The sequence below is a fragment of the Xylocopa sonorina genome, chromosome 15 (assembly GCF_050948175.1).
Source record: "Xylocopa sonorina isolate GNS202 chromosome 15, iyXylSono1_principal, whole genome shotgun sequence".
NCBI lineage: Eukaryota > Metazoa > Arthropoda > Insecta > Hymenoptera > Apidae > Xylocopa > Xylocopa sonorina.
The window spans coordinates 2,132,434-2,156,416 of record NC_135207.1 but is presented as its reverse complement, the minus strand read 5'-3'; the positions used below and the strand labels follow the sequence as shown (position 1 = coordinate 2,156,416).

The 23,983-nt window shown below is 33.0% G+C and overlaps 2 protein-coding genes across 6 annotated transcripts in view; both read left to right on the top strand.

Annotated features, from left to right (window-relative positions):
* Usp (retinoid X receptor ultraspiracle) overlaps positions 1-20,562 on the top strand; it is a 92,049-nt gene extending 71,487 nt beyond the window's left edge. For 2 of the 3 annotated variants that reach the window (XM_076907355.1, XM_076907354.1), the window contains exons 4-6: positions 15,214-15,520; positions 18,728-19,053; positions 19,863-20,562. In XM_076907355.1, the coding sequence (XP_076763470.1) occupies positions 15,214-15,520; positions 18,728-19,053; positions 19,863-20,136 (907 nt within the window). In that variant the 3' untranslated portion in view covers positions 20,137-20,562. The remainder of the gene's footprint in view (positions 1-15,213; positions 15,521-18,727; positions 19,054-19,862) is intronic. The other variant, XM_076907356.1, reaches the window with a different exon arrangement.
* La (La autoantigen-like) overlaps positions 1-23,983 on the top strand; it is a 164,930-nt gene that overhangs the window by 123,844 nt on the left and 17,103 nt on the right. The window lies entirely within an intron of this gene.

The window sequence follows — 23,983 nt, the reverse complement described above, 5'->3', positions numbered from 1 at the left end:
CATGTCTTAAATGATATATTTGTTTCATGACTGTAAATTATTTATTTCAGCAGTTGGTTTCATTTCTGTTTAACTAGAATTTTCTAATTCTAAACTATTCTAATGCTTAAAGTTCTTGTAGATTGTTAGAATTACAGAAGCGCAACTAAAATATCGCAAATAAGTCACATAATATAGAGATAGCCAAAGATAGTAAAAAATATTGACGACTTATACAAATCATTTTGTTCAATTCACTTTCTTACATCAATGTAACCCCTATCATGAAAATATATTCCATTCAAAACTACCTAAGCTTTATAAAGAGAATATTTCTGAGTTATTCGTATATTTTTTATTCAAGACCAATAAACTTACTTTCTATCAACGTTTTAATGTTCTAAATATCTACAATGATACTATCATACATAAATGTTAAGGAAAATTACTTCTTCCATACGTAGCACCTCTCCACTTGTCAGTATGGTACATATCAATAGGATTCTCGAATTAAAACGAAGAAAAATTGAGGCACAAACGAATGCCAAATTCCGCAAACAATATTATTCGAATTCTCCGCAAAAGCGTACGCAATTCATACTATTGGACATAAACGCTAAAGAAAATTACTTCTTCCATACGTAGCACCCCTCCACTTCAAATATTGTACATATACTACCAATATCAATAAGATTCTCGAATTAAAATAAAGAAAAAATTGGTGCACAAACGAACGACAGATTGCTGACAATATTAATTTTGTCAAAATAATTATTTGCAAACAATATTAATTCAAATCTCTCGAAAGGCACACGCAATTCAAACTATCGAATATAAACGCCAAAGGAAATTACTTCTTCCATACGTAGCATCTCTCCACTTCAAGTATTATACATATACTTCCAATATAATTAGGATTCTCGAATTAAAACAAAGTAAAACTGGAGCACGAACGAATAACAGATTCCTCAAACAATATTAATTCGAATCTCTCCAAAGGCGTACACACTATTAAACATAAACTCTAAAGAAAATTACTTCTTCCATACGTAGCATCTCCCCACTTCAAGTATTATACATATACTTCCAATATAATTAGGATTCTCGAATTAAAACAAAGTAAAACTGGAGCACGAACGAATAACAGATTCTTCAAACAATGTTAATTCAAATCTCTCCAAAGGCGTACGCAATTCATACTATCGGACATAAACTTAGAGCTAAGGCAAAAGAATAAAGTATAAGCTAAAGAAAATTACTTCTTCTATACGTAGCACCTTACCATTTCAAGTATTATATTATAAATACACTTCCAGTATCAATAAGATTCTCGAATTAAAATAAAGAAAAAATTGGTGCACAAAGGAATGACGAGATTCCTCAAACAATATTAATTCGAATTCTCTTCAAAGACGCACGCAATTCATACCATCGGACGTAAACTAAGAGCTAAAGAAAAAGAATAAACTATAAGCTAAAGAAAATTAGTTCTTCTATATGTAGCGAAGAATTGCTTCGAATTGAAGCGTAGAAAAATTGGTATACAAACGAATGACAGATTCCTCAAGCAATAATAATTCGAATTCCCTCGAAAGGCGCACGCAATTCAAACGACGGTGCCCTGTTGCGTTCACAAACTCATATTCGTTCGTCGTGTCCCCCCTTTCGAGCACCGCGCGTGCATAACCGCGAGCGATGATGATGGCCTCACCGCGTTGCATCAGAGCCACAGCAACCTTGGACTTGCTCGCGAGGTTAGGACGACTAGCCAGCCGTAGTTCCTACGGGGCAAGGGGGGAGAATGGCGAGCCCACATAGACTTCTCTGTTGCCCGCGCAGACACTTTGCTCCAGTGCCAGCTAATTAAGCCAATCACGGCCATTATCAGGGCCTGCCGTCGGGTGCCATCGCGAGATGCCAACGAACAATTGCTTTTTTCTTCTTTGCTATCGTCGATCGCATCGATTGTTAATTGAAAGACCCTGGCAGAGCTCTTTTGGGTTCTATTTTCTCGACTTTTTAAACGTGTCGCGTCGTTTTTTCGTTGCAAGTTACAATTGCCATGGTAATTGTAGCAATGTGTTGTCGTTTTTGAGATTTTTTGTGAGTTTATTCTTTCTTTTAACGATGAGAGTAGATCGATTGTTAATTGAAAGACCCAAGTTTCTCTTTGGGGTTCTATTTTGCATGGTCTCTCTTTGGGGTAATTGTAGCAGCGTCGTAATCGTTTTTGAGATTTTTTGTGAGCTTATTCTTTCTTTTAACGATGAGAGTAGATCGATTGTTAATTGAAAGACCCTGGTTCCTTTTTTGGGTTCTATTTTCTCGATCTTTAAACGTGTCACGTCGTTTCTTCTTTATAAGTTACAGTCGCCATGGTAATTGCAGCAAAGTCATAATCGTTTTTGAGACTCTTTATGAGTTTATAATTTCTTCTAACAATGAGAGTAGAAAGCACAGAATTTTTTAAGAATTATTGCAGCTGCAGCAAAACATGGGTCGTTATCTTTCTTTGATTCAGATGCAATTTCTTGCGATGAACACTTTTTATTTTTGCTAATCATGGGATAGAGAAGTATTTTATTGTAACGTTTGATGCATTATGTATTTTATGCATCGTATATTTATGAATATTTATATATTTGACAGAGTTCTTAGAACTTAATATTTAGATAAAAAAGTAAAGCGATTTTCAGAATAGAAAAATCATTAAGTTAATACTTTAAATACTATAATAACTAATATTTAAAATTCGTGTAATCTTGACAGTTCTTCAGTTTTGTTATTATGACAATTAAGGAAACTATATATTTTGCCAGTAAAAACATGCCAATTATGAACTTATTCAATGACAGTAGACAAGCATATTTTAATTTTTTATCGCAATAATTGTATATTATTATATATATTATTATTGTGGTAATAAAAAATAGCAAAATATATTATGAAAAATTTAACATATACTGACTCTGTTAAAGAATTGATAGAATTGATTAACTGCTTATAATTTCTTGATTTTAATCAGGAATCAGATATAAAAAAATTTGATTTGTTTCTGTACTTTTGGAAATTAATAATTAATTACCATTAGAACGATTCAAATAGATAATACCGCCTTTTATTCAACCATTAGCTCAAATTATTTTTCTTCAACGTAAGCCGTCCAGGATTGGTTCTCTAAAGTAGTTCAATAACGAGCAAGGTAATTAGGCTGACCAAATGGAGCTCGTGCTGTATAATTCAACGAGAAATTATACACGCGAGGATTAATGTGAGAGCCGATGAAATTGAATTCTGAACACTTAGCCTGTCAGAAATTGTTCTCGCGCAGCTCTTGTCTCGCCAGTGCAGACAATTTTATTTTATCGTCGTCTGACAATCTTTCTCAGTGAGACAACCTTTTTTCCTCGAAATTGCTCGCGCAAAAATTTTGAAATAACATTTACACCTTGAATATCTTAACGAGTAGATGGTAATTAGAAAAATGTTATTATTCGTTACCGCGTTATATGGAGACCAATAAATACAAAAGACAAGATAAATTATAAATTATTTTTATCGAATTGAAGAGTTCATATAAGAAAAATGATTAAAAAAATGAAACAAAAACTAAACTAAAAAACTGTTTCCAACAAAAACAAGAGAAACTTTTGTAAAATTATGTAATCTTTCGACACTCATCCTCGCTGTCGGATATAAGTCGCCTAACTCGTCTTCTTTGAACGGGTAAAATGTTTTCCTCGCTTAGTTCATTTTCACAATGGTTTTCAATTGTAGCTTCTTTTTCTAACTCTACTAAAACCTCTCTATAGGGAGCTAAGCAATTTCTTGACTCTCTTTGAAACTTTGCGCTGCGCACCGTTGACTGATCAGTTTCAAATGAAATGAAGTTCTAATTCTTTAGCCAAATTTAGCCCTTTTTTCACATCTTGTAGATCGAGATTTGGGGCCCATTTATTATCCTTATTTTCGTTTACCAATGCATTTGAGGCGGGTGCATCAATTAATTCCATCGGTTCGTCTTCGTCTAAAGTTTCTTCCCTGAGTACTAGATAAGCTGGCATGTTTCTATAAACATATCTAGTTACTAGCCATAGGAGGGTTAACTGTATTGAAAGATTATAAAAATCGGTTACAGGTTAGTTTGACGCGCATGCGAAAGCATTAAGAATATCGATAGATGAAAGGCGAGCGCAGTGTGTTCATTATCGATGTTTTTCGTAAGCGGATATCGAAGGTCTTTGCGCGTTTCCGATGCAGGAACTTTGGTTCGCGGTACGCGAGTCATCTCCTGGCGTGTCTCGTGTCAGACGTATTTGCCTTTCCTGTAAACCGAACGACATCAAACGACTTCGACGGTGGTCCAGAAGTTCCATCGCGTGGCCCTCGTCAATATTCTTATGTCGATAATTCGATTTTTCTTTTGAATTATAAAGACAAAGTACTGATGAAAGTACTAATTGCGTACTTTGACGATAATTACATATGCGAAAATTCTTACAATCTATAGATATCCAGTATATTACTTTTATAATTAAAGTTACATATATTCTAACGATAAATTACTACTTCTAACGATAATTTCGAATTATAGAGACAAATTATTGATCTCTGACGATAATTATGCAAAAATTTTCATAATCTTTAAATATTCTAGATATCGAATATATTCCTTTTCTAATTACAGTTACGTATATTCGAACGATAAATTACTATTTTTAACGATAATTTGATTTTTCTTTTGAATTATAGAGACAAAATACTAACGAAAGTACTAATTGCATACTCTGACGATAATTACATATGCGAAAATTCTTACAATCTATAGATATCCAATATATTACTTTTTTAATTCAAGTTACATGTATTCCAACGATAAATTACTACTTCTAACGATAATTTCGAATTATAGAGACAAATTATTGATCTCTGACGATAAGTATGCAAAAATTTTCAAAATCTTTAAATATCCTAGATATCGAATATATTCCTTTTTATAATTTGATTTTTCTTTCGAATTATGGAGACAAAATACTGACGAAAGTATTAATTGTGCACTCTGACGATAATTACATAAGCAGAAATTCTCACAATCTCTAAATATCTAATACATTCCTTTTATAATTAATGTTACATATATTCTAGCGATAAATTACTACTTCTAACGATTTTTAAAATTTTCTTTCGAATTATGGAGACAAAATATTGACAAAAGTACTAATTGTGTACTTTGACGATAATTACATATGCGAAAATTCTCACAATCTATAGATATCCAATATATTACTTTTTTAATTCAAGTTACATGTATTCTAACGATAAATTACTACTTCTAACGATAATTTCGAATTATAAAGACAAATTATTGATCTCTGACGATAATTATGTAAAGATTCTCATAATCTTTAAATATTCTAGATATCGAATACATTCCTTTTCTAATTACAGTTACGTATATTCGAACGATAAATTACTATTTTTAACGATAATTTGATTTTTCTTTTGAATTATAGAGACAAAATACTGACGAAAGTATTAATTGTGCACTCTGACGATAATTACATATGCGAAAATTCTTACAATCTATAGATATCCAATATATTCCTTTTTTAATTAAAGTTACATATAATCTAACGATAAATTACTGTTTCCAACGATAATTTAATTTTTCTTTTGAATTATAGAAACAAAATACTAACGAAAGTACTAATTGTGTACTCTGACGATAATTATGCAAAAATTCTCACAATCTATAGATATTCAATATATTTCTTTTCTAATTGCAATTACATATATTCTAACGATAAATTACTACTTCTAACTAAACTAAATAACTAATTCGATTTTTCTTTTAAATTATAAAGACAAAGTGACGACGAAAGTATTAATTGTGTATTCTAACGATAATTACATATGCGAAAATTCTCACAATCTCTAAATATCCAATGTGTTCCTTTTATAATTAAAGTTACATATATTCTAACAATAATTTGAATTTTCTTTTGAATTATAGAGACAAAATACTGACGAAAGTACTAATTGTGTACTCTGACGATAATTATGCAAAAATTCTCATAATCTTTAAATATCTGATATATTCCTTTTCTAATTAAAGTTACATATATTTTAACGATAAATTACTACTTCTAATTGATTTTTGATCATTTGATTTTACTTTCGAATTATAAAGACGAAGTGCTGACGAAAATACTAATTGTATACTCTGACAATAATTATGCAAAAATTCTCATAACCTCTAGATATCCTTTTCCAATTAAAGTTACGTATACTCTAACGATAAATTACATTTTAAGAAGTACAGAATCTCACAAAATTAATCACGAGTACCGATATTAACCATTTTATCGTTCATATTCTCTCGTTGGTCTTTCAAAATCAACGAGACGAGACAATTTGCAGTTCGAATCATCTCTAACGACGATTAACGACAAATAAAGAAATGCATTTCGTTTAATTTAGTAATTCGAAGCGTAAACGCTTAAGAGAAAGCTTGGTGGCTATTAAAAAAATGGACGCAAGAGAAAGGTGCCCTGGGAGCTGCATCGAAAACAGCCGCGATGTTGTGCGCGGCTGTAACGAAAATAAATTCCTATTCGCGGAATGTCGCAGTCGTTTCTGGAGTGGTTCCAATTTTAAAAACGAGCCTCCAAAACGGCCGCCCGTCATCGGGAGCTTAACGACAACGGAAAGTGGAAAGATTGTCCGCGTCGCTTGGGAATTTAGGCGGCCCCTCGAGCTGTGCGCCTCGATTTTATTCGGTATTTATCGTCCTCGTTAGCCTCGTCGAGGAGAGACGCACCAGAGCCCTCTGACAAACTGTTGTGGATCAACGCTTGTGATTGATTAGCCACCTCTGTCTAGAAATATGCTTATTTACTAGCGCATTGTTTGGAATAACTGTTGGATCAGCTGGGAAGTGGGATCTGTAAATTTAGTTTATTTATGTAGCTGCTTTTTTTTCTTTTTTTTTTATTGTGTTTAATGGTTATTCTATTACACATGTAAAATACGATCGAGGGATTAGAGAGTAAGAAGTTGCGTTTGATACAATTTTATTTGCTAGATTGAATGTTGTTCAATAGTGCGAATACAAAATTGCAAATTAAATGTTGCGAGTTCAAATGTCTAGAAATATGCTTATTTATTAGTGCATTGTTTGGAATAACTGTTGGATCAGCTGGGCTGAAGTTGGGAAATGCGATCTGTAAATTTAGTTTATTTGTGTACCTGTTTTTCTTTTTTCTTCTTTTATTACAATTAATGGTTATTGTATTTCCTACGTGAAATACGATTGAGGGATTAAAGAGTAAGAAATTGCGTTTGATACAATTTTATTTGCTTGATTAAATGTTGTTCAATAGTGTGAATATGAAATTGCAAATTAAATGTTGCGGGTTCAAATGTCTAGAAATATGCATATTTATTAGTGCATTGTTTGTCTTCAGCTGAGCTGAAGTTGAGAAATTAGATCTGTAAATTTAATTTATTTATGTAACTTCTTTTTTTTATTGTAATCAATGGTTATTGTATTTCACGTATGAAATACGATTGAGGGATTAGAAAATAAAGAGTTGCGTTTGATACAATTTTATTTGCTTGATTAAGTGTTATTCGATATTGTAAAGCATATGAGTACGGAATTGCAAATTAAATGTTGCGAGTTCAAATGTCTAGAAATATGCTTATTTATTAGCGCATTGTTTGGAATAACTGTTGGATCAGTTGGGTTGAAGTTAGGAAATGGGATCTGTAAATTTAGTTTATTTATGTAGCTGCTTTTTTTATTTTTATTAATGATTATTATATTTCACGTGTGAAATATGATTGAGCGATTAGAGAATAAGAAGTTGCGTTTGATACAATTTTATTTGCTTGATTAAGTGTTATTTGATAATGTAAAGTATCTGAGTATGGAATTGCAAATTAAATCTAGCGCGTTCAAATGCGGATGCAACGTTGATCTTTAATGAGCTAATTTGGAAGAAATTGAAGAACTGGGACGGCGAGGCGTTTATTTTTTATCTATGAATTAATGCAACAAAATAGGATTGCTATATTTTGAACCAAAATGGTGAAGTTAACTACTTTATTTAATTTTATCATATCTGGTCAATCTTTGCAAATTCATCACTAGAAGAGAAGAGAAAATTTTTACAGTTGTTATTGGAATTATATTTCAACGAGATTACAAATTCCAAGAGTTCTTAATAATAACCTGTTAATAATTAATTTTTACGCTAGTTTCTAATTACAAATTTACTAATAATAATCTGCACGGAATTAAACCACTGCAGATCCTTATACAAATATTCCATGCTTGAAAAAATTAATTACAATTGCACGCTATTTTCCATACTTTAATATCTTCATATGATATACCCACATTTTCTGCGTTTATATTTCCTATGAATGAATAATTATGCAACTCGTGCTAAAGTCATGAATATACGAATTCACAATTTCAGTGCGGAAGTGTAATGAATGCCTTTAACTCTGCCTTTAACTTCACGCTACGCAGAACAAAGTTATATTCCGCGTTTAAACTGAACCGTGAAATGCATTCAGCAAATTTTTATCTCGAGAATTATTTTATAATACACTTTACGTGTAAGATCTGAATCTTTATGAATCATCGAATCACATATTCATAGGTTTAATAATTATATTAACACGTTGACGCAAATGACGTCTATAGCCGTCAGATCCTTGGCGATATGTACGCAAATGACGGCTACAGCCGTTGTGCATGTTTTAAATCAATAAAAAAAGAACAGCGTTAGTACGAAGTGTACCAACACACACACTTGCTAAATTATTGAGTAACGCATCTAGAAAAAAAGTGATAGCATGCCAGACGGCGTATTAGTTGTCCTTTTTTTTCCTTTTTGCGGCTTCTCGTGCCCTACCGCTTCGAAACATTTGAGTATCTTGAGACAAATGACTGCTATAACAGTCGATCACGCCAGAGACAATGATCGTACCAAAAGTTTTAGTCCATTTCAGTTCGCGTAGTCGAAAGGTGTGTGTTTCTGTGAAGACGAACCATTTATTTTGTAAGTATTCTTCATGAATTAAGTGAAAACAGATTAATTGTCTTCTGAAAGTTGAATAAATAAAAAAGTAAAATTAGTTGACAGAATATGTACACACGTATCAGTGTGTACGTAAATTTATAATGGTATAATATAAAAGAATACCAAGAATGCATAAACTTTTCTATTTGCATTTAAGTCTTCTTCAGTATATAATGATTATGCATTCTTAATATTTTAAGAATTATGGTTTTTTAATATTTACATAATTCTCTTTTATATTATACTATTATTACACATATTAACACATCAGTGTGTATGTAAATTATAAAAGAATACTAAGAATGGATAAACGTTTCAGTTTGCATTTAAGTCTTCTTCAGTATATAACGATTATGCATTCTTAATATTTTAAGAATTTTTTAATATTTACATAATATTCTTTTATATTATACTATTATTACACATATTGACACATCAGTGTGTATGTAAATTATAAAAGAATACTAAGAATGCATAAATGTTTCTGTTTGCATTTAAGTCCTTCTCAGCATATAACGTTTAGGTGTTCTTAATATTTTAAGTATTACGGGTTTTTAATATTTAAATAATACTCTTTTATATTATGCTATTATTACACATATTGACACATCAGTGTGTATGTAAATTATAAAAGAATACTAAGAATGCATAAATGTTTCAGTTTGCATTTAAGTCTTCTTCAGTATATAACGATTATGCATTCTTAATATTTTAAGAATCTTTTAATATTTACATAATATTCTTTTATATTATACTATTATTACACATATTGACATATCAGTGTGTATGTAAATTATAAAAAAATACTAAGAATGCATAAACGTTTCAGTTTGCATTTAAGTCTTCTTCAGTATATAATGATTATGCATTCTTAATATTTTAACAATTATGGTTTTTTAATATTTACATAATTCTCTTTTATATTATACTATTATTACACATATTAACATATCAGTGTGTATGTAAATTATAAAAGAATACTAAGAATGCATAAATGTTTCAGTTTGCATTTAAGTCCTTCTCAGCATATAACGTTTAGGTGTTCTTAATATTTTGAGAATTACGGTTTCTTAATATTTACATAATTCTCTTTTATATTATACTATTATTACACATATTGACACATCAGTGTGTATGTAAATTATAAAAGAATACTAAGAATGCATAAACGTTTCAGTTTGCATTTAAGTCTTCTTCAGTATATAATGATTATGCATTCTTAATATTTTAATAATTATGGTTTTTTAATATTTACATAATTCTCTTTTATATTGTACTATTATTACACATATTAACACATCAGTGTGTATGTAAATTATAAAAGAATACTAAAAATGCATACATGTTTCAGTTTGCATTTAAGTCTTTTTCAGTATACAACGTTTATGTTTCTTAATATTTTGAGAATTACGGTTTCTTAATATTTACATAATTCTCTTTTATATTATACTATTATTACACGTATTGACACTTGTGTACTTCCTCCATCGGCTAATTTTACATTCTACTTTTTCATAAATTAGTAAAAATATTTGTTTTGATGTTACTATGAGTGCATGTGTACAAATGTATATATTTTTCGCTGTGTTTAGAAAAATTTTAACCACTAAAATGGCCTTTCCTGGGATGTACGCGAAAAATAATGAGAAAATATTACGTGACAGTGATATTGACGACGATCAGAGTCCTCCTGTCGAAGAATCCGATACTGAAGCAGACTCTTTCACTGACGACAATGAGGCAGACTTTCTTGCAAATCAACGTCGAAAGCAGAAGCGTTTGATAATGTCATCTGAAGACGAAGACACTGAAGATATCGATGACCTTGCTGGTAGCGATGGTGCAAGTTGTTCACCAGCAACGACAGAAAATAAGCGAATTATCGACGATTTGTGGTACGATAACAAAGAGAAATTGATTGAATTTGCTTACGATAGTGAATGCGGCATTAAAATGAATGCTGATAAGAATTCCAGTGCGAGAGACATTTTTGATCAGCTGTTTTCAAGGAATATAGTCGAGAGGCTTGTTAGTTGCACAAATTATTATGGAAAGCATTTGCTTGAAACCAAGCAAGCTGTTACAGAAAATACCTCAAAGATTAATTTCATTGAAACAGATGAGAAAGAGCTACTACAATTCTTGGGTCTTTGCTTACTTCAAGGTCAGAAAAAGGCTCCTTCCATTCGACACTTGTTTACTGATCATCCTCTTTACTATACACCAATATTTCCGTACACTATGAAGGGTCGCCGTTTTGAAGAGCTGCTACGATGCATCAATGGACATTACACTGGAAATCCTGTTGAAAATAATACCCACAAATTAGAAAAAATTAACTCCATACTCCAGCCAATTCTCTGTAATTTTCAAGCAGCATATTCACCGTCAAAAGCACTTTCATTGGATGAACCCCTTTTGTTGTTTGGAGGTCGAACAAGTTTCCGACAGTATTTAAAAGGAAAAAAAGCAAAATATGGCATAAAACTATTTCACCTTAATACGCCAGACGGATATGTTCTGAATGTTGAAATTTACCAAGGAAAATCAGAAAACGCGCAGGAAAGATCAACAACAAGTCTTGTCTTACGGTTAATGCAGCCATATTTGAGTAAAGGACATCATCTCTTTATGCACAATTTTTACAACAGTGTCAAACTGTCAAAAGAGCTGCTAAAATATAAAACACACACAACTGGAATGCTTCGTTTCAGTAGAAAAGGTAATCCAAAGGAAGTGACAACAAAACAGTTGAAAAAGGGCGAACACATATGGCGTAGACAAGGTCAAATTTATGTATCGAAGTGGCGAGATAAACGGGACGTTCTGTCCATAACGACGAATCATCATCCGGAAATGGTGGAAGTTGCTAACAGATTTGGACACGACAAGAGGAAACCAAATGATATAGCTGAATACAATTTGAATATGTCACGAGTTGACAGATGTGATCAAATGATTTCCTATTATTCGTCGCCACGAAAATCCATTCGATGGTACAAAAAACTTCTGTTTCATCTTTTAGACCTGTGCGTTTGGAATTCCTATTTTATCTATCGACAGCTTCATAAGTCAACGAAATTCCTAGAGTTTAGAGATTTGCTCATACAATCATTGATCGCACTGCCTAATACTGAGATTTCTGGAAAGAATTTGGCGGCATCAACGTCCAGGCGTGGTCGACCGCAACAAATGCATTCATCGCCATTGGCATCCACAAGTTGTGCACAACAACATTTCTTGGAAAAGATTGCTCCACCTGTTGATTATCCGCGTAAAACTTATTTTCTACGTTGCAGACAATGTTCGAGCAAGCGAATCAGGAAAGAAACGTCGTATAGATGTAAAACTTGTCCGCATAAGCCACCGTTGTGTCCAGAATGCTTCGAATCTTATCATGTATAATGCTTTCTTGTATGTATGTAATTTGTATCCTGAATCAATTTTTATTTCATCTTTACTATCTTATATACAAAATAAATTACAAGTGGTAATTTTGTTTCAAATTAATTTTCTTGTCTTAAGTTTACACTTATTAACACATTTTTATTTATAGGAATCATTTTGAACTAATAGAGCAAATGCAGAAAAAATGACGATTATAGCCGTCGAAAATTTGTTGGGAAAAACTGTGGCCAAATGTGACAATTTTCACTTGCAAAAATGCAATTTACACCCGATTTTATCTGGCAGTCATAAACAATCGAAAAAAAAAGTGTTTTTGAAGGCGATTGTAGTGAAAAATGTGCGTCAACGTGTTAAAGACGAATGTTATATCCTGCAATTCTAAACATTTGTTTATCTTATATATTCATACGCCTAAAATCAATTTTTTTTTTCTTATTTAAGTTATATATCATTTCACTGTTCTCTTTCTCTCTTTATTTTATAAGATGATCTACATACAAACGAGTTTCGCAAAAGGATCGACTTGCATTAATTTGGTTATCTATAATTCCACATCTGCACTGACTATTTGTTTCTATTCTATCATTTTTTATTCTATTTAATTCCTTATTGCAGCAATAAAGATGTTCTACGAATAAATAAATTCAGTATCGTAACAAACGTTAATATTTTATTAAAAACTATTATCATTAAATGCAATTCTAAACATTTGTTTATCTTGTATATTCATACGCCTAAAATCAATTTTTTTCAATTTCACTGTTCTTTCTCTCTTTTTATTTTATAAGATGGTCTACATATAAACGAATTTCGCAAAAGGATCGACTTGCATTAATTTGGTTATCTATAATTCCACATCTGCACTGACTATTTGTTTCTATTCTATCATTTTTTATTCTATTTAATTCCTTATTGCAGCAATAAAGATGTTCTACGGGTAAATAAATTCAGTATCGCAACAAACGTTAATATTTTATTAAAAACTATTATCATTAAAACGCAGCAGTCGCCATCGTGATTCTACTCTATGAAACTATGCACTTGGGTTAGCATAACTCTCGACCAGAACGAAATGCGAAAGATTCCTTTGTCTCTAAAACAGTAACCGTCAGCAGCTACCTTCCGTCGAAAAAACGGATCGTGTTATTAAACCAGTCGATGGAATTATTGGACAATAACGATCGCCATTGTGTGGGAGCAAAGTCCAAACACGCGATTCCATTACTTTCCTCGCGTCGAGTGATGTACGCGGCCTGTAACTTTCGATTGTCTCCGAGCAGGGCAGAGAAATCGTAAACCAACGAGCTGCTTTATTCAAGGAACCGTTGGGATTAGTCTTTTGCCTGTGCAATGGCGGGGATGAAACGTGCGAACGAACTGCTTTACGAAATACGAGTCAGTGTCGCCGCCTGGGTGATTCATCGTTCGCGCGTTGATGCTCGTGAATTTTGCCTGATCGCGTCCCAACTTTATTCGAAAGTTTCTTTTGCACGCAAGATTGTGGTACAGGGAATATTTATTTATCTCGTCGATCGACTATCGAGCGTCTTTGCCAATAAATTATCGATGCAGCTTCATTCGAATGAAAATTAACAAGGTACAAATTTAACAGTTACAATAGTAGTAGTCTATGCTTGTTGGGATTGAATAGTAAATGCTTGATTAACTCGAGTGTCTTTACCAATAAGCTATCAGTGCAGTTTCATTTGAATGAAAATTAACCAGACACGAATTTATTAATTACAATAGTAATACTCTATGCTTGTTGGAAATGCTTGGTTAACTGAAATTTTGGGCAATTCTATTGTTGTTTTAGTATGGAAAATTATATAATATATATTGGCAAGAATTAGTGTGGCTTTGTTGATATAAATATGTATATATGCATAAATAATTATACAAATTACTTATTTCCCAACAGATTTAAATAAACAAAGCTCTGAGATTAATAAACCTACATTTGCAGATGGTAAACAGAAATATATGAAATATCTAAATTATTAATGCGATTCCATTGTTGTTTTAGTATGGAAAATTATATAATATATATTGGCAAGAATTAGTGTGGCTTTGTTGATATAAATATGTATATATGCATAAATAGTTATACGAATTACTTATTTCCCAACAGATTTAAATAAACAAAGCTCTGAGATTAATAAATGTATATTTGCAGATGGTAAACAGAAATATATGAAACATCTAAATTATTAATGCAATTCTATTGTTGCTTCAATACTGAAAATTATATATATGTAATGTGTACTGGGAAGAATTAGTGTGGCTTTGTTGATATAAATAGGTATATATGCAGAAATAGTTATATGAATTACTTATTTCTCAACAGATTTAAATAAACGAAGCTCTGAGATTAATAAACGTACATTTGCAAATAATAAATAGAAATAAATGAAACATCTAAATTATTATTTTTACGCATTATAACATTAAAAAAAGTTAAACATTCTTTTACTAAGAACAGCTATTCCTCTGACAATATTTGTAAAATTATAAATTCACATAAATATACGCAATTAACTCATAACGCATTAACTATAACAATAATGTTGGACAATTCAATTGAGAAAAGAAAAGAATGTGTCGCTTGTCGTAATTGTTTCTTAAAATATTTAATTATCTCAACAGAAACTGACTACACTTTTAACACACACGTCGCGCGTTAATTACTCAATCGTGTCAACCAGCTGATTATATATTTTGTTCGTTCCAGCTGCGAGGGCTGCAAGGGTTTCTTCAAGAGGACCGTACGCAAGGACCTGTCGTATGCGTGTCGCGAGGAGAAGTCCTGCATAATCGACAAACGGCAGAGAAATCGATGTCAGTATTGCAGATACCAGAAATGCCTCGCGATGGGCATGAAGAGAGAGGCAGTCCAGGAGGAACGTCAGCGTACCAAGGAAAGGGATCAGAGCGAGGTGGAGAGCACCAGCAGTTTGCACGCGGACATGCCGATCGAGCGTATCCTGGAGGCCGAGAAACGGGTCGAGTGCAAAATGGAGCAGCAGGGTAATTACGAGGTAAATATTAATAGGGAAGGAAGGTAAAGAAAGAAAGAAATAAAAGAAGCAGGAAATGGTACGATTGGAACAGTTCACGCCGTCGATTGTTCACCCTAGAGTCACTAATTTCCCTTCGATTATCATGTATACACAACCTATTTTGTTTCTTATTTCTCTAGTCAATCTTTCATATTTATTAACATCGCTCCTCGACTGTAACAAACTTTATTACACTCAACAGAAAGTTATGAGCGTTACATTACATTTCTGACTAAGACTGGAATTAATATTTAATTTATGCTACCATATTCCAGAGTAGTATAATGTATGTAGTACATTGTATAGTTAGTTACTTGTTCACCCTGGAGTCACTAATTTCCCTTCGATTATCACGTATACACGACTTATTTTGTTTATTATTTGTCTGGTCAATCTTTCGTGTTCATTAACATCGCCCCTCGACTTTAGCAAAGTTTCATTACGTGTAACAAAAAGTTATGAGCGTTACATTACATTTCTGAGACTGGGATTAATATTTAATATATGCTATCATATTCCAGAGTAGTATAATGTATGTAGTACATTGTATAGTTAGTTACTTGTTCACCCTAGAGTCACTAATTTCCCTTCGATTATCATGTATACACGACTTATTTTGTTTATTATTTGTCTGGTCAATCTTTCGTGTTCATTAACATCGCCCCTCGACTTTAGCAAAGTTTCATTACGTGTAACAAAAAGTTATGAGCGTTACATTACATTTCTGAGACTGGGATTAATATTTAATTTATGCTATCATATTCCAGAGTAGTATAATGTATGTAGTACATTGTATAGTTAGTTACTTGTTCACCCTGGAGTCACTAATTTCCCTTCGATTATCACGTATACACGACTTATTTTGTTTATTATTTGTCTGGTCAATCTTTCGTGTTCATTAACATCGCCCCTCGACTTTAGCAAAGTTTCATTACGTGTAACAAAAAGTTATGAGCGTTACATTACATTTCTGAGACTGGGATTAATATTTAATTTATGCTACCATATTCCAGAGTAGTATAATGTATGTAGTACATTGTATAGTTAGTTACTTGTTCACCCTAGAGTCACTAATTTCCCTTCGATTATCATGTATACACGACCTATTTTGTTTCTTATTTCTCTGGTCAATCTTTCGTGTTCATTAACATCGCTCCTCGACTGTAACAAACTTTATTACACTCAACAGAAAGTTATGAGCGTTACATTACATTTCTGACTAAGACTGGAATTAATATTTAATTTATGCTATCATATTCCAGAGTAGTATAATGTATGTAGTACATTAAATAATTAGTTACAGTTCAAACCACAAAAAACTTAAATTACAATAATGCTTTCCAAATTTATAAACAAGATGGTAGATAATACTTTAGTGGAACAAAAAATTAACAAATTAGATATAAAGAAACATGTTGTGTAATTATATGAGGGTATGCATTGCACGTTTACCATCTCTCGCTGGATTTTCATCTCGTTGAATTCAAAGAATTCTCGAAGGTAAATTGTAATAAATGTATTAATTTATTGCAACGAAACGTAATACACAGAGAGGCTAATAAGAATGAAACGACAGATTTAGACATTGCACATTTCTACGACTGGAATTAATATTTAATTTATACTATTACATTCCAAAGTAGTATAATGTATATATTATATTATATAGTTAGTTATAGTTTATATCGTATGAAAAACTTAAATTACAGTAATGCTTTCCAAATTTATAAACAAGATAATAGATAATATTTTAGTGGAACAAAAAATTAACGAATTATATATAAAGAAACATGTTGTGTAATGTTGTGTAGTCAAAGGGTTAAAATGTTGAATTCAAAGAATTATCGAAGGTAAATTGTAATAAATGTATTAATTCTGAAAGTTGTAATAAATGTAATAATTTATTGCAACGGAACATGATACACAGAGAGGCTAAAACGAACAGATTCAGACATTGCACATTTCTAAGACTGGAATTAATATTTAATTTATATAATATTTAATTTATTAATATTACATTCCAGAATAGTATAATGTATATAGTACATTATATGGTTAGTTACAGTTCATATCATATGCAAAATATAAATCACAATAATAGTTTCCAAATTTATAAACAAAATGGTAGATAATATTATATTTTAGTGGAACAAAAAATTAACAAATTACATATGAAGAAACATATTATGTAATTATATGAAGGTGTGCATTGCACGTTTACCATCTCTCACTGAATTCTTATCTGGTTGAATTCAAAGAATTCTCGAAAGTAAATTATAATTAATGTGTTAATTTTGAAAGTTGTAATAAATGTAATAATTTATTGCAACGGAACATGATACACAGAGAGGCTAATAAGAATGAAACGACAGATTTAGATATTGCACATCTGTCTCGGGACGAAATCAATTTGTCATTGGACCCGGACGGGTGAATGAATTGAACTCGTTTCCAGATGTCCTTTAGTGGCTATCTGGTGTGACTGTTTCGTCGCGTAATGCGAATTAAAAAGCTGCTCGAGTCGTGTATGCTTCGGTAAATACTCTTCAGAGTAATTTAGAACGTTCTTTAACAATTTCACAGAGTCACAGTCTTTTTTTCCATGTTAAGAAGCGTCTCAAAAATAATTCCAAGTATTTTTCTCCAATTATAAGGAGTAACGGATAAATTTAGTTTATCAATGTTACATTTATCCAAATTGATCCGTATTTTTCTCTGATAAATCATCACATGGTACACACTAAATCTTATAAATTCAAAAAACTTCAATCTTGGATATTCTTCTGAATAGAATTCATTTCCTGATCGCTTTGAAATTTAAAAAAAATGGTAAGAAAGAGTAGATGGGTCTCAGATCTAAAAATTGATCTTCCAGTATTTATTAGTTTCTAAGATATTAATAAAAAGTTATTGATATTATACATTCAGAATTGTATACAGAGGTTTCTGATTATTCAGATTTTAAGCAAAAATAAAGTAATGAAATGTTCACTTGTGTAGACACGGCATTTTGCAAGTAGCAAGCAGCAGAATAATTGGTAGACGCACCTCGAGAAACGCATCTAACTTCTTTCCCCTCCTCTTGGTGAACAACGGCGACGCGATCTGATTTTTCGTGGATCGGTGCTCGCCGCCGTTCCACGAAAACGCTCCTCCGATTAATTCGGCATCTCTTGCAATGCACAGAATGCAGTGTCGCACATTTGCAACGCCACGAACAAACAGCTGTTCCAGCTGGTAGCATGGGCAAAACACATCCCGCATTTTACGTCGTTGCCACTGGGGGATCAGGTACTTCTGCTCAGGGCCGGCTGGAACGAGTTGCTGATTGCCTCCTTTTCCCACCGTTCCATCGACGTGAAGGACGGTATCGTGCTGGCGACGGGGATCACCGTCAACCGTAACTCGGCGCAGCAGGCTGGCGTGGGCACGATATTCGACAGAGTGCTGTCGGAGCTTGTTTCGAAAATGCGCGAAATGAAGATGGACAGGACCGAGCTTGGTTGTCTGAGGTGAGCAGCGATTATTTTTAGAAAGATATTTATTCGCGAGCACCAGCTCGATGCGTCGCGTGCACACTTTCTTTCGTTGTCCCTCGTTATTCCGTTATTTCTTCTCCTTCGTTAGGAATCTTTTGTTCTTACAGTTTGCGTGAGATCAGTTGACTGCTGGAAGCTGTTGAGCGTATTGCTATCACATTTTTCACATCCCAACAACGTCTTTGGAACCATCCATTCTTCTTTGGAATTTCTAGTGTTTCTAATAATTAGTCTCATGCCTTCAGAATATCTTAGAATACTATCGACAATTTGTAATGTTTCTTGAAATTTTATTATAATGCTCTTAAAGGTTTTTGCCATGTTCTAAAAACTTCCATTATAGATTTTAAATTTTCTCTCGTACCTTTAGAATGTCTATCATTCCTGCAAAATTACCAAACCGCTTTACCAGAATTCTCCGCTATATTTTTAGAGTCCCCACAGTGGCACAGAGATCTCCTCGAAAGCTTCTTAAAACACTCGACCATGTCTACAGAACCCGCACAATGCCTCTAGAATTCGCACTACGTCTTCAGAATCTCCAACCGTACCTCCAAAGTCCTCGTCGTGTACCTGGAATCCTCGCAATGACTAATATGACTAATACAATTCTCGCTGCACCTGCTAGAATCCCCAAACCTATCTCTGGACATCTTAACGTGCCTTCAGAATTTCTCACGTTGTATACAAAAGTCGTATTCAGAGTCTCAACCGACTCGCGTGCAATTCTTTAAAGGAAATAGCCTTAGAAGTGAAATTAACGACGATTTAATTGCGAACAGATCCATAATACTCTTCAACCCCGAAGTTCGAGGACTGAAATCCATCCAGCAAGTGACACAACTTCGCGAGAAGATCTACGCAGCTTTGGAGGGTTATTGCCGTGTTGCCTGGCCAGACGACGCAGGAAGATTCGCGAAGCTGTTACTGCGCCTGCCAGCCATCCGGTCGATCGGACTGAAGTGCCTGGAGTACCTGTTCTTCTTCAAAATAATCGGCGACGTCCCCATCGACGATTTCCTTGTGGAGATGCTAGAATCTCGATCGGACACTTAGGAACAGACGGTGTGCCGCGTCCTGGGGCACACCGATCTATGAGAATTTTAACAGCAAAAGAAAACGTATACATATATATATATACATAGATGTATATATATGTATATGTATGATATATCAAAAAGCAAGAAACAGCATTGAAGATATAATACGTATGTGTGTAAGAAAAGAAATTCCCCGTTGGTAACTCGAAAATGCGCCTCCTGCGACAAAAGAAAAAAAAAAAGGAAAAAAAACCCACAAAAAATAGAAAAAAGAAAAGAAAGGTATTCCCGCGCGTCAAGGCGCGGTAGAATTTACTTACGTTTCTCTTCTTCATCGTTTTTATTTATGTCTGTCCGTTAACGCATTGTGTCCTACGCAAGACGATCCCCCGTTTCTTCGATTCGTATCGAGTGCATGTCGGAAGTCGAGCAACGATGAACACGCCGCCGGAGAACACGGGAATCACTCGAATCCAGCGATTTCTTCAAGTTGCTATGGATTCTCGACTTGTGGAAGTCGCTTTCGCTTTTTAGAATGATTTCTCTGCGCTGTTTGGTCCAGGCTTGTGCAACTGGTGCTCTGTGCAATGGCATAACTGAAATTTTTAAACAAACCAATGGGTGAGATGATTATAATGTGCTACGTGTATTTGATTATAGTAATTATATTTGATTATATTTGACATTATATTTGATTATAGTAAAGGATATCAGGTATGGTACTTGAGGCTTACATTTGATATATGTTTGCTTTATTCTCTCAGGCATAAAGCTTCTCAGCAAAGCCTTTGTTACTACATTATATTTTAATTATACTAAAGGATATCAGGTATGGTACTTGAGGCTCACATTTGATATGTGTTTGCTTTATTCCCTCAGGCATTAAGCTTCTCAGCAAAGCCTTTTTTACTACATTATATTTAAATTATACTAAAGGATATCAGGTACGATACTTGAGGCTCACATTTGATATGTGTTTGCGTTATTTCCTCAGGCATAAAGTTTCTCAGCAAAGTCTTGAATACTCTATGTTGGTATTCTTTACTATAGTTCAGAATGTAGCATTGGAATATGAATTCAGAAACGCACACTGCTGCAACTACCACAGCAGTACTTAATTTCGTCAGTTTTGCAGTAATTATTTGGAATGTACGTCTTTTGACTAGGATTCTAGGATCATGTCATATTTCTATGACAATTGTATCGAGAATATTCTATTTCACCTTTCTATGTATGGTATCCTCTACTGCTAGGCCCATTTCTTGGCCCATTATGGAATATATGGAATATACTTCTACCTAAACAATTTCTCCTAAATTTAATAGACATATCAGAGCACAGGTCCTGGATGCACAAGTCTGTTTTAGTCTACGATACACGTTTTATGAGTAGATTGCGGATATTTATGCGTTTATATACCCATGAGTGACTTTTCTTACACAATTGTCCATATTCTTGTCGTTATCAAGTCATCCATATACTAAAACCGTGCAATATTTTCGAAACTCATACATTGTGATGTATGCAAAAATTGTCCTTCAGCTGATGAGAGTACACATGACTCATAAATGACAGATTATTCGTCACTGGTTTTTGAGAAATTATCTGTAGAAACGAATCCATATTTAAATATTGCATAAATACAATGTCCACAGTCTACATTTCTGTCAAGACAAATTTTGTCTTGACAAAGTTCTCGCGTGCGGCGATTCTCCAGCGGTTAATTGCCGATCCTCGATTTGCACGGGTCCTGATTGCGCCCACGTCGAACCGTACCCCTCTGCAACCCACGTGGAAGTTCCTAGGACGCTGTTCTCTCATGTTTTTTGTTGCCTCTTTACCTCGTAACCCTTATCTCTGCCCCTCGACGAGTCCAGTCTCTCTGTTTCACGAATCTTTCAAGATGTATAGTTGTACATACAGGCACAGTACCCTGACGATTCTACTCCTGCAATTCGTGCACGGTTCCACGACGTGGCTGCGATCTGTAATCATATACATAACGAATTATCGAGTATTTTTTACATTCCAACGCTGCCTCGATTCGGATCGTCACTTGGAGAAGCTACGATCGCATCTTGACACACGCATATGTATATATATATGTATATATATATACATATATTATGTGTATTATTATTATACATAACTGCATAATACGGAAGCGTTTTACATGTGTGCGTGCACTATACGATAATTTATTGTTTTGTATTTTTAGAGTATAGAAAAAAAAAAGAGATAAAACTTACTAATTCATTATTAATTAAATATTATTATGATAGTTCTTTTTTTATATATATACAAATATATATATATTATATATATATTATGCAGCTTATGTCTGTAACAAAAAAAAATACTGAAACCGTAACACACACTACTAGAGAACAGAATTAATTAGAGGAAAAACGATTGTTCACACTCAAGAATTATTGATACACAAATTGGCGTATGATGAGAAACCTTCTTCGACGAAACTGATTTTTACTTTTAGTACACGCGAACAGTTATGTAAGAATCTTTACGTATGATACCTGCGTATCAATAATTTCTTGTCTTTTTTTCTGTCCTACCTGTAATTGCTCGAACATGTATAATTCGGCAGTATCTTAATGGTTGACTGTTTAGCATAAAAGTTGTAATTATCATCTAAATTCGACGCGCTATGAAACACGAGCTGTTGGGAAACGTTTTTCAAAGAAACACGATGTTCGCAATATCTATGGTTTATTCTCAGATACCTACAAACTTGTAAATTAGCTGGTCGAGAGCAGGACTAAAATTAAGAACCTTATCGTCGTTGTTAACAATTTCGCGGAACTCTTTCTACGATTCGAGCTGAAGGATGTAAGAAAATAACAGAATTTTTTAACCACCAGGATATTTCTATCCTAAACTCTGCTAGTTTTTAAATTTCGAAGAAAAGACTATCGACTGTATCCTTGTCTCTGGGTACATAGTTGAAAAAGTTTTTTAGTTGTGATTATTATGTACTTCTAACGGAACAATCGAGTGGTCGAACAAATTTGTGGCAATAAAAAATTCGAAACTTTTAATATAGATAAGTTGAGGTATATATTTTATGATCTGTTGAATGAATTTTGGTATTTTGCATCAGGAAAATGATCAATTTATTTGTTAAATATTTTGAGAAAGATTCATTAGTTGTAGATATTAGCTCGATCGTAAGTTTTTAATGAAAAAAGGGTAAAAAGGGATGGTAGATATTTATCTTCTTACAGTTTCCTTCAGCTTTAATCGTGAACATAAATTACTATATCCTTGAGCTCGTATGGAATGTGTCTGTATGCGATGACCCGTGTGCGCGTGTGTGATGACATACTTACTTCGATAATATAAAAAAAAAATTACGATAATATTAAAATATTATTAAACATATTTCTATTTTTGCGTGAATGCTTACGATTGTTAGTTGTTGGTTATTGTTATCTATTTGATGAGAGTTTTTAATGTTATGCATATATACCGTGAGACAAGAAAAAGGAAACACATTATTAAATTCTCGATTTTTTTTATTTTGCTTTCGTAAACATCACTGGAGTTGCTGTTCAGTTTAGAACGCCTGGTATACTTAAATCGTGTATTTTTTTTTTTTTTTTTAGTTCTCTTCAGCGGCGAAACCGATATGCAGGATAGATTTCTGTCTGTCGACAGTTAATATTCGATCCAATCTCGATTGTGCTGAATGATTTTCTCGAAATAAAAAATTTTAGCCGAATTGTAATTTATATGTTTTATATATATGTGTATAGGATAAATAGAAAGGTCGTATTAGAACTTTTGTAATGTCCGTTTTCTTGGTGTTTTCTTTCTTCAGGATGACGTTCCGTTTTTCTCCTACG